The 12321-nt window shown below is 33.2% G+C and overlaps 1 protein-coding gene across 3 annotated transcripts in view; it reads right to left on the reverse strand.

Annotated features, from left to right (window-relative positions):
* Positions 1-12321, reverse strand: part of PPP2R5A (protein phosphatase 2 regulatory subunit B'alpha) — a 72976-nt gene that overhangs the window by 48313 nt on the left and 12342 nt on the right. The window contains exon 1 of one of the 3 annotated variants that reach the window (XM_051998426.1): positions 7007-7443. The exons of 1 other annotated variant lie outside the window; for it this stretch is intronic. In XM_051998426.1, the coding sequence (XP_051854386.1) occupies positions 7007-7076 (70 nt within the window). In that variant the 5' untranslated portion in view covers positions 7077-7443. Of the gene's footprint in view, positions 1-7006; positions 7444-12321 lie in introns of those variants that run through there. One more of the 3 variants, XM_051998425.1, reaches the window with a different exon arrangement.

Here is a 12321-nt window from a genome sequence, read left to right on the forward strand (position 1 = left end):
ATGCAGGTATTCAGGGTAACAAATAATGGAAGCAAAAGGAAAGGCATAAAAATGCAGAGCATGTTCACTAGACAGCAAATAGTCCATCTTGTTTGGAGTATAGACTATGTGAGGGGAGAGAAGTATTAGATGCAATCGGAGAGCCTTAAAAATAGAATAAAAGTATCAAAATCTAATTTGGAAGGAATCTCAGAAAATATTTTGTATAATTCCCTATTTGAAATAGGGATCACTTCTACAACTGAAGTGATTATCCAGGTTCCCCCTACAGATATCCAGTGACAAGGAACCCATTACCTACCACAAAAGAGGACAAATCCATATCCTTTTTCTGAACAGCTCCATTTGCAAACTTTGCCTCACTGGAAAAAGAAAAAAAAAAAAAAAAGAAGAAGAAGAAGAATCTGCTTCCCTAGAACTTGCACTCACTGGTCCTACTTCTTTCCTCTTGGACCAAGTAGAATAACTCTAATCTCTTCTTTAAAAGAACTGTCTTCAAAGTGATAACTAAATATTTGAAAACAGCAAACATATCTTTCTGAAGTCTTTCTTTTCTCAGGATCAATAAGCCTTGGTATATGGCATGCATAATTTTTGTCACCTTCTTTTAGCTGTACATCAGCTTGTGAATCCTATTCTTAAAATATGGCACTTAGAACTAGACCCAAAATATGATCTGATCAAGTGCAAATACAGTGGGACTTCACCTACAGTTCTAGGGAAGCAGATTCTTCTTTTTTTTTTTTTTTTTTTTTTTTTCTTTTTCCAGTGAGGCAAAGTTTGCAAATGGAGCTGTTCAGAAAAAGGATATGGATTTGTCCTCTTTTGTGGTAGGTAATGGGTTCCTTGTCACTGGATATCTGTAGGGGGAACCTGGATAATCACTTCAGTTGTAGAAGTGATCTCTATTTCAAATAGGGAATTATACAAAATATTTTCTGAGATTCCTTCCAAATTAGATTTTGATACTTTTATTCTGTTTTTAAGGCTCTCCGATTGCATTGTTTTGGACTCTATATTTTTAGGAATGCAGCCTAAAAATACCTTAATTTCTTGATGTCTCATGTCAATTGAGATTTTAGCCCATTACCTCCCCACTGAATTTTTTCATGTCTAGTCATGTCTTCTTCATTCTGTATTTGTGAAGATGATTTAAAAAAAAAAATCTATTTACAGCAGTGAATGTTTAGCCATTAAATATTCTCTCCTTAGAGTCAGGCTATTGTTTTATGTTTTCAAGATCTGAAAAAGGGGGGCAAATGGCATAGGCAGCTAGGTGGCACAGTGTATAGAGTACCAGTTCTGGAGTCAGATGAATCTGAATTCAAATCTTGTCTCAGACACTTAATACTTACTTCATCAGAGCATGTCACAATATCACCCCCCAAAATATCTTCTGATTCCTAACTGTCATGTGATATATTCATTATTCTTCCAAATTTCCCATCAATCAATAAGCACGTAAGTTCTGCTTTTATTAAAATCGCTGATATCCATAAAGCACAAAACATCAAGATTTGGGGGGACCTTGAAGTTCATGAAGTATGTTACAAGATGTACTCTAACATATGCTTGGCAAGTAATTATTTAGCCTTTGCTTTAAGACCTCAAATGAAGTCTTTCTTGAGAGATAATCTATTCTCCATTTTGGAACATCTAATAATCTGGATTGCTATAAATAAAAACTTTCTAAGTCTGTTTTTCTAAGACGACCACATGTTTTATCATTTACGTCAAGTGATTTTAGCTATTTGGTAAAAATATATTTATTAAACTCTAGCATCCTCCTAGGACATTCTATAAAATTGTTTTTTTCTCAAAATATAACCCAGGCAAGCAGAACAAGTTTTAATTTTTAGCCAGGATGACAGCCCTTGAAAAGAGCTGTTGATTCTCTGTTGCTTTTTCCCTTTTTCTTCAATCAATCCTTATGTCACATAATTTCAAAGCCATTCATCATTCTGGCTGCCTTCTCTTGGATGTTCACCAGTTTATCAGTGCCCTTCCTAAAATGCGGCAACAGTAAATTTTTTATAGAGTTCTAAAGATGACAATCTTTAAATCAATAAAGCTTTTTTTTTTTTAATGTCACCTATGACAACATTAGCTTATTGGGCTACTATATTAACTACTAATTTATAATCTACTAATCTACTATCTCATATTTATGAAATTGATATTTTGATCCAAAGGTAAGACTTCATACTTCCACCCCAAAGTTTTATTTTTTAATTCATTTTATCATTTTAGTTTACATTATTGTTTAGACTGTTAAGAGAAATTAATTGTTATGGTCTAGAAAGATGATAATTCTACCATATCCTGTTGTAGTTATCCAATATCTGGACGGTTATATTCAATTGTTGGCACATTCAATTCAGTCCAATGTTCTAGTCAAGATTCTTTTGAATCCCAGACCTTGCATTCAAAATGTTAAGTTTTCCCCCTCCTAGCCTTCATGGCTTTTGCAACTTTTCTCTCTAGGAAAAGATAGTGATTTTAGCTATTTGGTGTGAAGGTATTCATTACACATTATCCCAGGAAATTCTAAAACAGAGATTAGTTCTTCTAGCATTCTGACACCTTTACATATTAACATTGGAAATTGGCTAAAATTATTTATTTGAAGGATCTCCCAAACCCTTGATTATAAACCAATCTTGTTAATAAAGAAACAATCATTAAAAGTGTGCCTCCTTCAAAACCATTTCTAGTTGGGAGAGGAAATGGCTAAAAAACCAATTACTACATTCTACCCACAGTTCTCAGGAAGCCAAGGACTTCCCTCATATATCCTTTGCCTGTTCAATGACTAATGAATTCTTAGATCTTTTTTCAAGTTATTTATGTTGGAGGAAAGAGGCAGCAGGATGGAAATAACTAGATCATCCCTAAAACAGGTTTATAGAGGCATGACTTAAAATAAAATAGTATTTTTTAACTGAAATGGTACTTGGAAAGCCTAACACACACTTTCAAGATTTGATTCCCTTTCTTCCCTGGGCAGCTATGTGAAATGGGTTACAGATCGCTATTTTTTTCTTTTACCAGAAATTATGAAAACATCAGGATGTGCCTCAAATAAGTCACTCAAGGTTTTGTTGGATTTTTTTTTGGTTAGATATTATGAGAACTCTTATTTATGACTGCATTTAACCAGAGGAGGAAGAAGAATTTTTAACTTGTCTGAATAAAGCTATTCAAAATTTTGTGTAAAAATGAAACTTCTTATAAACTTTTTTGGAACCTATCTTCATTATCAGACTTTTAAAAACACCAATTATACATATAGATTTTATTTTAAACATATTCTAAGATATTATGGGAATGGGAGAATGACAAGAAGATAGCTAATACAATGTCTCAACTCTTAGGACAACTATGCTGTCAAAGTTTCTAGCCTTATTGCAGCCAATTCCCAATTATTTGTAGTAATAGGCCTGGGGCATGTGTATAACTAAAATTTACAGAAAATCATAAAACCATCTGTTGGGTACAATCTATATGTTCTAAGGAGATAGAAACCTAAAGCAGTTCCAGTCAATTACAATTTGTCCTTCCAGTCTTCTTTTTCATGTGGTAAATTTACTTCAGTAAAAGACCCTAAAATTCCTAAGTGCTCTCCTTCCTCCCACCCTTCATCCTTAACTTTTGCATAGAAACCTAATAATTCAATATGGATGGCTTGATTTACTTGGTAAAATAACCACGTTTTAAATCATCTGTTAGGAAATGAGGAAAAGGAAGAGAGAATAGGCAAAAAAGATACAAGAGGAAAAAGATAAGAGGACAAAGTGATACATGAAATAGTAAGTTAATAGGTTTGATAAGAACAAAAATCTGCAACCAATTTCACATTTTACAATCCTACAAATGATTTGCTAAAGTCTATTACATTGTTTAGGTGGGAAGAACTCAAGTATAATGATAAGACTAGTGTTTGAATCTAACTCAGATAATGACTAATTGGCTGTTCTCCCAGGCAAATAACTTCTCTGAAAACTTTTCCTCTCAAGATGGTGGTAAAAATCAATCAAGAAAGAACTTACCAGTGAATGCTCTATAAATGTTTGAGGCCAGTCATACCATTATTTTATTGTCTTTTTGTAATGTAAATTTAAAAACAGGAAAACCTTCATAACAAAATGGCCATATTATTTTAAAAGCCTAATCTTAGTTTATTTTATATATTTTACTTAAAGTGCCTAGTAGAGAAGAAGGCTGAATTGATGGGCGGAAGACTTAGGTTCTAGCATCCATTGCCACTGAATGGCCATCTACAAAAGGAAGAGACTGCACTAGAACCTCCTAGTATTCAACTGGATTAATATTTTTATTTTTCTACCTTTTGATTTGAAAATTCAACTATTACCAATCAATATAAGTGAAAATGTAAAAAAAAAAAACATTTTTTTAAACTAAACTTTTAATAATCTGTATTTATTAAGGAGATTTAGAAAGGTAGCCTGAAGAGCTTGGCCTTGAAGCCAAAAAAACTGGATTCAAGTCCTCCTCCAGATATCTGCTGGCTAATGAGGAATTTCTAATGAGAAATTCACTGAACCAATGAAATCATACATCTAGGATCCATTTCCAATTAAGGAAAGTAGTATCACAGATAATTTAGACAACAAACTCTCAGAAAATAAGATAAAGGCTTTAAATTTGGCTTTCAAATACATAAGGAATCTGGGGATTATCCTTAAGATTTAAATTTTACATAGGCAATCAAATTTGTTGAATTTTTAATATTTCCTTAAGATTTAAATTTTACATAGGCAATCAAATTTGTTGAATTTTTAATATTTATACCAATTAGTTTCTGAAAGTAAACATCTCAAAAAGCAAGGAAATACTCGGATTTAGTAGTATCATCAGCACAGAGAAGTGTTTTTGAACAGAAAGGATATATATTTTCCTTAATATCCTTACAAAAAAATTTTCACCGAATTACTCATTTCCAACTGATACTCAAAAAAAAATTATTGTTTCTTAAACATAATATCCCATTTTTTTCATCAAATCTTCTCATTCTCTATCTCACAGTGAAGATTGAAATTCCCTACTCCAGTCATAATTCCCTATCTTTATGGTATCTTTATGGTAACTGGAAAGGGGGCAGGAAAGAGGAGAGAAAAAAAGACAGAAGGGAAAGAGATAGTGAGACAGATAGAGAAAAGTATACTGTAATGAAGACTGCAAAAATCCAAATAAATAATGCCAACGATATTAGAAATACCTTTTGGATATACATTTGAGAGTGTAAATAGCTGCCACATAGAAGATCCTGTCATCTTTCCCTAATTTATACTATCAGATGAGACACAGAGGGGACCTTACTTACAAAAGTTTAAAAATATATAAGCCAAATATTTAAAAAATGTAACTTAAAAGTTAAGAAGTACAGATTTACTAATGCAGCTGCTTAAGTATGGTGTGGGGAAACAAAGATAAAAATTCTCATACAATAAAGAATTCAAAATTTTTAAAACGAGTCTTTTGTGAACACTATTACCTGATTTTACACACACACACACACACACACACACACACACACACACACACACACACACACGTGTTAAAAAAACAAAACCCAAATCTAGTATATATAATCTCTCAAAACTTTTAAAAACAGGAAAATTTCATCAAGACATAGAAAGACTAAGATTTTATCAAGGCCATTAACAGATAAAACTCATTTCCTTCTTTAAAAAGTTAATTAGGTTGATTTCAAAGAACTGTAACAGTGATAATTATTAGAAACTGTTCTTGCTTAATTCTGTTTTACATTTAAGAAAAAATCGACAAATTTAATTCAGGATAATAATGTGATAGAAGAAAGAGAGTTAGTTGTTTGACAAGTATAATTTTACTTTTAAAACAAAAAAGGTACCAAATATTCCAAATGCTATTGCTCACATATTTGAAATTTGAAGTAGGATCTCCTATACAATTCATGCTACAAATTTTAGAACAAGCACTGTATCATAGCAACCAGCAATACCACCACAGTGACACGCTGAGGATGCAATCCAAGATTCTAATTTAAGAAACTGGCACGGAATATAGGACATGTCGCTTTTTTTGGCATCACCCCTAGAACGTTAATAACCAAGAGTCTAAAATCAGCTTTTATTTGATACTTTGGTGGATCAGGTTATAATAAAGTAACTTAGTGGAAACATTCAGTCTCAGATATTTTCTATGATTTTGATTAATATTGAAACTCAGTTTTAAGGCTTTTTTCCCTCACAAGTATTCAAAATCATTACAATTAAAAAACTATTGAATCTCACCAATATAGCAATTAAACTTGATGGTATCCAACCATAAGAAAACATGAGGGCAGTGTGGGACTCCCTATCACCCTAAACAAACTTTCCAGGGCATAAAATTACTAATTCATTTTATATTTTAAGTTTACTGCTGTAGGAAAGTTCAGTTTATGGTTTGTTTAAATTAAACATTCCATATCGTATCAATTATTTTAAAAAACAATTAGCGTTAGGCCTTTTAGACCCTGGATCTGCCACCATCATTCAAGAATCTCTCATTTTGCTCTTGATGTCAAATGAGATATTTTTAAGGCTCAAAACTAACCCAGTAAACTAGCACATTTATAGTAGGTACTATACAAATACTTATTCCCTTCCCCCTCAGAGTATGATACTATTTTCCATCCCCACTGTCCTCTGGTCCATTGACTTTTAACCCTTTTACAACCAATTCCCAACATTTTCAGACTCATTCATTCACCTGCCTCCACATTTTATATTCAGTAAAACTGACTTTTCTGTTCTTTACACAACAGCAATTAATTTCTCTTCCATCTCCTACCTCTGTGCTTTTGAAATGAAATCTGATGCCTGGAAAACTCTCTCCCTCTCACCACCTCACCAGTGAATGTCTCTTCCTTCTACAGACAGTTTCAAGGCACTACCTTTTATATAAGCTTTTCCTGATCCCCTTTTTCCACCCACCATTGGTCCCCACCCTCCCTAGCTACCTTGTATTTTACTACTTTGCTTGGATTTTGTATTTCTTCTCTTCGTACAATTCCTTGAGAGTAGTTTCATTCTCAGTATTTGTATCTCCAGCACCTAGTACAGAGAAGGTAGAAAATACTTGCTCATTGGCACAGTCATCTCCTGACCTACAAAAGCCAACACCTTGCTCACAATTTTACTCTCTCTCTTTTCTCTTGTCATTTTCCTGGTTGACTTCAGCAGCCTCATTTATGATCTCAATACCTTTGTTCCCTCAATTCAACTCCCATGTCCTCACAATTCTCCACTCTACTTCATGATCAAAATACTCACGCTTTCAACCTTACAGTTATTTGAAATTGCCACAAGTCCTGATCTTGAACTCTGAAGTTCAATTCTATAGCCATAATTCCCTATTTTCAGGATAGTGCCATTTATCATAATGCTTCAAAGTCTGCAAAAAAACATACTCTATATTACACCTCATTTAAGCCTCACAAAAAATCTGTGTGTATTATTAAGTATTATTATTTCTAATTAAGTGGTACAGTGGAGAGAGTGCTGGACTTGGAGTTGGGAAGATCCAAATTCAAATCTGAGCGTGAGATAACTTATTAGCTAAAATGTGTAACCCTGAGCAGGTCACCTAAACACTACCTGACTAGGTTTCCTCAACTGTGAAACAATAGCAAGTACCTCCCAGTGTTGTGGAGATCAGATGAATAACATTTGTAAAGCACTTAGCACAGTGTCTAGAAAACAGTAGATACTTTTAATGCTTCTTCCTTTCCCCCCTTCTTATTTTAGAGTTAAGTAAAGAAACTTACTCTTGGTTACACATAACTACTAAGTTTAAAATAGGTTTTTGAACTCAGATCTTCCTAACTCCAAGGCTAGCATTCTATTGCTACATACTACACTTCCAATCCCTAATACTTAAGAATATATCTTATATACAGCAGTTACTTTTAAAGTGCTGGTTGAATTAAAATGTAAGAGGTGGCAACTGAGTTGGGATTTGAAGGCAAATTTTAAAATCTTTCTCTGTGTTGGGAAAGACAAGCAGTCTAGTCTCAACGGAAGATGAATAGTGTATGAGGTTAGAAAGACAGATGGAGTAAAATTATTGAAGCTTTAAATATTATTCATTTCTAACAAAATCTCCATATCAAATTTATCCATAGAAACAGTTTTAATGTTCTAAATCACTATTGATTAAAGAAATGCAAATTAAGATATACTACTTCATAGCTCTCAAATTGGCTAAAATGATGTGAAAAGATATATTGGAGGAAAAGATATGTGGGAAAATTGAGACACTAATGCATTGTTGGTAGTTGTGAAATAATCCAACCATTCTGAAGAGCAATTTGGAACTATGCCCAAAAGGCTTTAAAATTGTGTGTACTCTTTGACCCAGCAGTGTCTCTCTGGATCTGTAGTTACATGATTGAATCTATATGGTAGTCATTAATGGATGAATGGCAAGGTGGAAAGAACTTAGTGGTAACACTTCCAGTGATCTGCACTTAGTTCTGTGCTATTCAATATTATTTATCATGGCAAAGATGAAAGGGTTTGTAGCGGTAAACAGGCTTGATTTAAGGAACATTTTCTTGTAAGAGCTAATATTTTGCAACGTGCTTTACAGATATTCTTCTGATTCTCATGGCAACCCTACAAAGTAGGTGTTATCATTATTGCCATTTTGCAGTCAAAGAAACTGAGACAAAGATTATGTGACTTAAGCAAGATTACCTACCTAGCAATTGCTTGAGACAGGATTCAAAAAATCCTGCAAATATTCTGTCCATTGCTTTTCTAATTATTAGAGCTATGTACGAATAGAATAGGATGTTGAGGGAGGTAGTGAGTTCCCCTCCATTACATGTCTATATAGAAAGTTACATATCCACTTATTGGGAACAATGAAGAGAATTTTTGTTCGGTACTATTTGGACTGAGAAATGGATTGGTATATGGTGTACCAGGTTTGGAGTCTGAAAGATCTATATTCATATTCTACCTCTAACATTTATGATCATGGGTAAATCACTCAGACTCTTAAAGCGTAAGGCAACCCTATTAGTAATACATAGATGGGATATAGATAAGTTGTGACCTGGTCCAACCCAATCAAAAAAAATTTTAAATTAAAAGCTCATATATGGAGCATTGTATTTGATATGAGAGGTACAAGAAAAAAATGCAAATACTCATGCTCTCAAGGAACTTATATTCTACAGAAGGATACAGCAGGTAAACAAATATATACAGTATAATTTCAAAGCTCAAATATCTCAAGAGTTGAAAGGGGGTCTTAGATCAGTAGAAATAAACACAAGCTGTAGCTTGCTATGGTCATTCACATTTATGTTCCTTTTTTGTCTGGGATTTAGTTCTCAAACTAAGTTAGTGGATATTTGTAATTATATATCTTGACTTGCATTCACTCGCATTCAGTCATCCACAATGGGGTCTCATAGATTTAGAGCTCAGAGGTGATTTGGTTTATTTCCCTCACTTTACAGATGAGGAAATTAAAAAAGTCTAAATTATTTGTTCAGGATCATAACAAAATAGTGGTAACAGTAATGGAGAAATTATAACCCAGATCCTTTGACTCAAATTCAGGATTTTTTCATTTATCACCACAGTGATTCATAGGTATTGTTGGGAAAAATATTTATAGGGAAAAGAAAGAATACAAATGGACATACTCTGTTATATGAGCTGATCAAAGATTGATTCTAAACCAAAATGATGTGAACTTCTTGTCACATGTTGCATTCCCACCAATCTCTGGCAGTTAACAACACTGACTGAACATACATCCTGTACACAACCCAGACCACAAAGCAAATTAGATTCCTGTACTCACTCATAAACCATCATAATTTTTTTTTCTCAAGGAACCCCTTGGACTACTTCACATAACCATAAAATCTCACAAAATGAAGTCTAACAGTTGTTGTTTTAATGAAATCAAGGTTCTTTGGATCAAGTGAAAAGATAAACTGCTATCCACTTCCTTCTACCCTATAATTTTTCTGTACCAATTTCTTCAGTATACACATATTGAGTGTTAAATACTCTACTGGGATATTTTTAAAAATTTCTTAAATATTCAGGATTCATTAATCCTTCAAGAATTGACATTTCATTAAATAATTCACCAGATTAAAAAAATCTAAATTTCTAGATATTACTCTCTTCCTCTACCACTATCCTCTAATTTTTATACTTGACCCAGAACTACCCTAAGACCTGTTCTATTTTTTCCCCATCAACTCCTTCTATCCTGCACCAAAATTACCTGCTCTCAAGCAGACAGCTCTGCTGCTACTTCTCATCCTGCTCCTTTTCTCTCAGTCCAATTACTGTAACACATCTGCAACATCAGTATTCTCTCCCCCAAAATACTGATACTATTTGAGCATAAGAACTTTGCTGTGATGACCAGACTATTAAGAAAACTATAGGAACCATAGGAAATACTCTTTATTCTTTCTTAGACTTGAATAAGATGTTTAGTTATTTCATGTCTGACTCTTTACAACTCCATTTCTTGGCAAAGATATTGAAGTGATTTGCCATTTCTTTTTCCAGTTCATTTTACAGATGAGGAAACTGAGGCAAATAGAGTTAAGTAACTTACTTGCCTAGGGTCACATATATAATAAGTGTCTGAGACCAGATTTGAACTCAGGAAGATGAGTCTGTCAGACTTCAGCCCAGCACTCTATATTCTATGCTACCTAGCTGCCAGTCAGGTGGAATGGGAACCCTTAAATGCAACATTTTGAAACCTAATAAACCAAACATTTTAAGAAATCATGATAATTCATTTAACATATTTATATTAACTTACTAGAAACAATATTCCAAAAGATGACTTATTTTTAAGTGGAATGACTACTAAATAGAAATTTAAATATGAAAGAAAGCTGAAATTCAGAGAAATAAAAGTCAATAAGATATCCCAGATTCCACAAAGAGATTATCTTTTTTCCCAGAAAGAGAAAAATGGGGCCCAAGAAATATGTTCTAGATTCTTAGAGAGAGAGGGATAGATTTAGAAAGAAAATTTTAAGTTGAATCCATAGGAATCAATCACAAGGGTAGATTACTTTCTACTTTTGTCACTTTAACAGAAAAATGGCCTTAAAAAAAAATCAAACTATGGGTCAAATGGCAATATCATGATAGCAAAACCTTTTTTAAAAATAGCATTTGATATGAATTATAAAATACACGAAAACATAGGATAACTAAGTAAATCCCTCTCTATTTCTACATTTTAAAAAATCATCCTTCTTGACATACAGATCTGCTACTATAGTTAAAAGATATTATTCCAACTGCATAATAGCTGTTAACATCTTCTAAGAAATATTTTCTCCCACTGATTTACGGAATTTGAGATTAAAGTAACAGGATCATGAATTTTGAGGTGAAAAGGAATTTAAGGGGCAGCAAGATGGAGGCCAGTTCTACTTTACAAATAAACAGAAATACAGCAATCACATATTCACTAAGTGTCTAAGGAAAGGCAGGATTTGAACCTGTTTCTTCATGATTCCCAATGTAACACTATTCACTATTTCATATTGCCTTTGAAAGAAATAATTCAGTATTTCCTAATAGGAAATAAGCCTTTTCCCATGTATTTGATATTTTACTTTTAGAAATAGTAACTGTAAAAATAAGCTTTCTCAATTGCAATAAAAAGTATCAGTACAATTATATTACAAAGTAATCATGAAAAAGTAGATCTATTCACTCAAATAAGAAAAAGCCTAAGATTCCAAGAAGTTACTCCTGTTCTGCCAGGAGAAACTCCCCTCCCCCAGTTATTATTACACTGTTGCCATATTGGCCACAGTATAACATTGTAGATTTTAGTTACAAAGCTACAAAGACCATCTTCCTAATAATTCTGTGCTGGATCCACTATAGATTGTAGCAGTCTAACCCACTATAAATTATGTAATCTCAATTAGGCCCTTCATTTTTATTACTCCTTAGCTGACTTTTTACAAACTTTCTACAGCTGCTGTTTCACACTTTCTTTTTTTCTAGTCTTCTATAGCACATTGGCACTCTCTCCTTTTTAGCATCTCACCTTTCACTTTACCAAGAAAAAATATGACATTCATCCCAAGAACCTTCTTCCTTGTTCTATCTTAATAAAACCCCTCAATGATGTCCCACATACCCACTAACAATTCTTTGTTACTTTGTTCCAGTCTGTAACAAAGGCAGCAGATTCGAATCCTATTCCATCTTTTCAACCATCCTCCTCTCATCTTTCATTCTTCCCACCTACTGGTGA

The sequence above is a fragment of the Antechinus flavipes genome, chromosome 4, assembly GCF_016432865.1.
Source record: "Antechinus flavipes isolate AdamAnt ecotype Samford, QLD, Australia chromosome 4, AdamAnt_v2, whole genome shotgun sequence".
Lineage (NCBI taxonomy): Eukaryota > Metazoa > Chordata > Mammalia > Dasyuromorphia > Dasyuridae > Antechinus > Antechinus flavipes.